Source organism: Hydra vulgaris, chromosome 02, assembly GCF_038396675.1.
Source record: "Hydra vulgaris chromosome 02, alternate assembly HydraT2T_AEP".
In the NCBI taxonomy this organism is placed as follows: Eukaryota; Metazoa; Cnidaria; class Hydrozoa; order Anthoathecata; family Hydridae; genus Hydra; species Hydra vulgaris.
Window position 1 is genome coordinate 51429345 of NC_088921.1, and position 5953 is coordinate 51435297.

The 5953-nt window shown below is 33.9% G+C and overlaps 1 protein-coding gene across 1 annotated transcript; it reads left to right on the forward strand.

Moving 5' to 3' along the window:
• The first annotated feature begins 4612 nt into the window (after positions 1-4612).
• Positions 4613-5641, forward strand: LOC136076129 (histone-lysine N-methyltransferase SETMAR-like). The gene has a single exon (XM_065789598.1). It carries the CDS (start codon positions 4613-4615, stop codon positions 5639-5641), a length of 1029 nt encoding a protein of 342 aa, XP_065645670.1.
• The last annotated feature ends 312 nt before the right edge of the window (positions 5642-5953 follow it).

Here is a 5953-nt window from a genome sequence, read left to right on the forward strand (position 1 = left end):
TTCATTTCCATTGAATTAGTCATCAAAAGACATTGTATTTGTTTATATATATATATATTAAAAACAACTATCTGAGCGTTTTTCAACCTTCTGTTTTATTACATAACATCGTATATAAATACAAAGTTATAATTCCCATGACAATTATAAAACAACAATAGTCATTAAAAACCATAAATGCTTGCGTGACTTTCATCACGTTTATCTACGTGACTTTTACCACGTATACGTAATAATTTTTAATTCACCAACTTTAATAGAAAAAACTTAGGAATTAGTTTTTAGCAACTTTCAAATTAAATTTAGATTAAAAATGGCATTTCAAGCACAAGTAAAAGAGTTAAAGAAGAGACAACACTGTTGTTATGATCCTTTCCAACACCATAAGAAAAAATAATATAAAACCTTGAGGGTAGCTACTAGTCGGCAAGTAGCTATGTATCCCTCAAAACTTATGGCTGGAGCAAAACTATGTGATACTTGCCGAAAGAGGATCACTGGCTTACCTTCCGAAATAGGATTATGTGATGATAAAAGTTCTGCAAATTGTAAAACAGAGTCAGATTCTCAAGGTAGTTCCAGATCTCAAGATATTTGTAGTGACAACGGAGATGAAAATTATCAGTGCCAGGAAGTAGAAATTTCTATTTTTAATAAATCCTTGTCGTTATTAGGTGAGTCACCCTTGGATAAACGCAAGTTACAAACTGTTAAAAGTTATATTCCGGAGAAAAAGAAAAAGCTTAAAAAACTTGTAAAAAGGAAGTTAGACCTTTTATCTACTAATTCAGATGCAATTGATACTTTAGAGGATGATGAATATGAAGCAACTAAAAAAACACATGTGCTGATGACATTGTTAAAGTGCTTTAGGATAAGTATAAATCAACACAAAGTCAGAGTGAAAAGATCATGATTTTGACAATATTTGTTGCTCAATGAAGTAATAGAAAAGTGATGAGAGAATTTAATTGTTCGCATCGACTTGTATCTCAAGCAAAAGAAGTTTTAATAACCAAAGGTGTTTTATCTACCCCTAACTCAAAAAAAGGAAAATCACTACCTGTACACGTGAAAGATATGGTAAAAGAGTTTTATTACTCTGACACTGTTAGCCGTGTAAAAGAAAACATATTCAGAAAAGATTAGTTTTAAGTAATTTGAAGGAAATTTATCAATTATTTTCAGAAAAGTATCCAAATATCAGAATTGGGTTTTCGAAGTTTGCAGAGTTACGTCCAAAAGAATGTGTCTTTGCAGGAGCAAGTGGTACTCACTGTGTGTGTGTGTATGTACCATTCATCAAAATGTTAAACTCATGATAGTCGGATCACATATGGATGATTTACAACTAGGAGATGAACTAGAAACCCCTATTAAGAACTACAAACATGCTTTGGCAAAAATCCAAGGCAATCCTTCCTTGCCAGCATGTCCTCTAGGCGAGTGTAAAAATTGCCCTGGAGTTGCTATGCTGAAGGAACGGCTGTTGCAATGCTTTGAAATTAAAGGAGCTGAAGAAATTGAGTTTAAATAGTGGACTACAACAAATAGGTCCCAGCTTCAAACCTTTATACAGTCCACTGATGAAATTATTGAAAGATTTTTAGGGAGTTTGAAAACACTTACTAGGCATGATTTTATTGCTCAAGAGCAGGCAAAATACTTAGACTGGAAGAAAAACAATTTATCAGATGGAGAATTTCTGGTTACTGGTGATTGTTAAGAAAATTAGGCATTTGTTATACAAGATGCAGCACAGGGATATCATTGGACAAATAATCAAGCAACTTTACATCCTTTTGTTTTTATTATAAATATGAAGGAAATTAATGTCATGGAAGTTATGTGCTGCTTTTGGAATGTAATATTCATGACACAATTGCAGTTCATCTTTTTCAACGTAAACTAATTAATTTTTTAAAAGTGAAATTTGAGGTATTAAAAATAACATATTTTAGTGATGGCTGTGCAGCACAATACAAAAACTGCAAGAACTTCATAAATCTGTGCTATCACAAAGAGGATTTTGGTATTCCAGCCGAATGGCATTTCTTTGCCACAAGTCATGGTAAGGGCCCTTGTGATGGAGTTAGAGGAACTGTTAAACGTGAAGCAGCAAAAGCAAGCTTACAACGTCCATACCATGACCAAATAATGACCACTTATCAATTATATACTTTTGCTAAAGAAAATATCCATGGAATTTTCTTTGAATACCTCACTGCAAATGATTGGCAAATCGAATCCACAATATTAAAGGAAAGATTTTCGAATGCTAAAACGATTCCTGGTACCCAAAAACTTCATTGCTTTAAACCATTATCCACGAATGAACTTCAAGTACAAGATTTTAGTTTCAGTTCTGTGTTTAGAATTGAAAAAATTACATCACAGAATGTTTGCCAGCTCAACTTACTTCAATTACTGGTTACATGGTTGTAGAGTATGATGAACATTGGTGGATAGGTTGTGTGTTGGAAAGCAATCCAGAAAAAGAGAAGTAACCATGAACTTTCTTCACCCTCATGGTCCAAGTCAGCTTTTCTCCTTCAGAGATCCTCCAGATATTTTTACTGTTGATTTAAATGATCTTTTGCTAACAGTCGAACCCAAAACTACAACTGGTTGGTCATACTTCATTACTTCTAAAGAGTCTGAAGGAGCAACCAAAGCACTTAACTTGCATCATCGTTAACTATTATAGCTTTTTTAATTATTAGCAAACATATATTGCAATGGTAATGGTGTAAATATTATACTGCATTCAGTACTGTACTGCTATGTAGCTAAAACTGCTAAATAAAGCATTTTTGTTACTTTTCAACTATGTAAATATATATATATATATATATATATATATATATATATATATATATATATATATATATATATATATATATATATATATATATATATATATATATGGGCCAAGTATCACCAAATCATAGTATATTGGTATATGGTAGCTATTATATAACCTAGGGCCTACATTCAATAAATTACCTTAAAATACTGTATAATTTTAAGGTATTTAAATATTAAATTTTTAGAACTTACTTATACTTTAATATTATTCCCAAAGCTGTTTATGGGAATCCCAAAAAGATTTTTTCATGGGACATCCACAATAAAAAAAGCAATCTGTAAAAAAAAAAATTATGACTTTTGACCTTTGCCATCGACCAGGGTCAAAGGTCAAATGACAAAATGACCAATAACTTTTTTTTTATTGAACTTATCACTTTTTTTTATAGACACAAAGTTGATCGTCTATGCAAGAGCTTCTGTTTGCCACCAAAATCAACTTCCTAAGTATAATAGCAAAAAAGTTATGACGTTTTAAATAACCAAGGTCAAGTGAAAAGGTCAAAACTTTGAAAAGGTCTCGAAATATTTTTAGTTTAATATTTACATTTTCTAATGCAGAAACTGCCGATCTTAAATCCACATCTTTTATATGTAAAATTTTAGATACATAATTGATTTCAGTCATGATTTTGAATAAAAATACAGTAATAAATACAAACTCAAAATTTTCGATTTGTTTTTTAATATTGGCTGCTTGATTTCTTTCATCCACCTTATTTGATTGCAGTATTATTTTTGTAACTGCTTTTAAAATTTCAGCGAAACGAACTTTAATAGCTGCTACAGATTGTATTCTCCCTGACCAACGCGTAGGGTTAAGTTTTTTTAAAGTTTTTTCCGATTCCCCAGAAAACTGTGACAGCAGATCCCACCGATTAATACTGTTTCCAAAGAAAGAATATATATTTTAAAGTGTGGTATAAAATGACATTACATCATGGCAGCCAGATACGCTATCATTAACAACTAAATTCAAGTTGTAACTGTTACAGCGGACATATTCAGCATTTGGTTGCATTTGTTTAATTTTTGACTGTAGTCCATTGTAAATTCCACTCATAACACTGGCACCATCATAACCTTGACCATAGCACTTTTCAATTGGAATATTTAATTCACTAAGTATACGCAGAACCTCATTAGTAATTCTTAATTGAACACAAATCTATACTCTTTAAAGATTCTCATTGAACTACAATAGTTTATAAATATTTTAGCGCAAAATATTACAAACGTTACTTAGATAACAAAATATTACAAACGTTACTTAGATAACAAAATATAACAAACGTTACTTAGATAACAAAAATTCAAATTTAAAAAAAAAACTTGTCAGCTCTATTGCAAATTTCAACATCTCAATTTTGATTTATGAATTTTGAGTAATGTCGACGTTTGGGCCCCTTTTTCGGCAGGCCCTTAGGCTGTGCCTACTCTTGCTATAGGGTAGCTACGCGCCTGATATATATATATATATATATATATATATATATATATATATATATATATATATATATATATATATATATATATATATACAGTTGTGGACAAAATATTAGGTAACCAAAAAAGTTCGTGCGGTTTTTGGTAATTGAATTGTTTTTAGCATTTTTTACAACACCCACATCGCACAAGGCAAGTAGCTTTGTTGCGTAATAGAACGCGTGTGTCACGCGCAGTTGCTGCATATATAGTGTAGGCTTGTAACGAGCTTACAGGAAAGGTTTTGTGTAAAGAAAGGATGGCAACCCAACCAACGATTATTCGATCATGCTTACTTTACGAGTTCAAACTTGGAAGGAATGCAACACAAGCGGCCAAAAACATCTGCACAGCATTTGGAGAAGGTACAGTAAGTGAACGCCCAGCACAGAAGTGGTTTCAGCGATTCTCTTCGGGAGATGAGTCCATCGAAGACCTGCCGCGTTCTGGACGCCCATTGTTGGTTGATGAGGATGAACTGAAGGACGCTGTCGAGTCTGACTCTAGCCAAACTTGCCAAGAACTTGCAGTGAGGTTTGCTGTGAGTGTTGAAACCATCCGCCTGCATCTGCATGCGATTGGGAAAGCGTGGAAGCTGAGTCGGTGGGTTCCGCACAAATTGTCGATCGACAACAAGAAGCAACGGCTTACGATCTGCACATCACTCTTATCACGCCACAATGTTGAGCCTTTTCTTGATCGTTTATTGACATGCGACGAAAAATGGATTGTGTACAACAATACCAAGCGTTGCTACCATTGGTTGTCCCCCGATGACCCCATCCCGAAGACACCCAAGCCCAATCTCCACGAGCGGAAGGTTTTGCTCTGCATTTGGTGGACTACAGCTGGTGTGGTGCATTACGAGCTGCTCCCAACAGGCCAAACCATTACTGGACTGGTCTACTCAGCACAGCTGCAACGAGTTCACGACCTGTTGCTTGTAAAGCAGCCTGCACTGGTGCACAGGAGAGGAGTTCTGCTTCTCCACGACAACGCGAGACCGCACACCGCTCGCGTGACTCAGGACAAGCTCCAAAGCCTTGGTTGGGAGAGTTTGCCTCATCCACCATACTCGCCAGACCTCTCCCCTACTGATTTCCATTTTTTCCTTTCCCTGGGAAATCATTTAAAAGGACAGCAGTTCCGAGACCAGGACGCGGTTGAAATGGAGTTGAAAGCTTTTATAGACTCAAAGGACCGAGAATTTTTTAGAAGTGGAATAAATAAGCTTGTTTTACGTTGGGAAAAGGTTTTAGGTGCTAATGGTGACTATTTTGATGAATAAATGTACTTACTTTTGTCGTTTTGTGTGTTTTTATTATATACAGAAAAACCGCACGAACTTTTTTGGTTACCTGATAATAGTAGTGGCTAGTAAAACAATAATTTGTGATAATAATTTTATGTAAATTTAAATATAAATTAATAAATTTAGGCATAACAGTAATACAAACACTGAATAATGAAATGGGAGTAAAAAATGTTGGTAACACTGTTCAAATTTCTAATTATTTTATAATTAGAAATTATGGGTAGTGCAAAGCATTGTAGTAGCAGAAAAGAGACAACTAATTATTAAATTAAAACAAGAAGGGAA

Excerpts from the sequence above, each read along its gene's own strand:
- LOC136076129 (XM_065789598.1), top strand. The coding sequence starts at position 4,613 with ATGGCAACCCAACCAACGATTATTCGATCATGCTTACTTTACGAGTTC.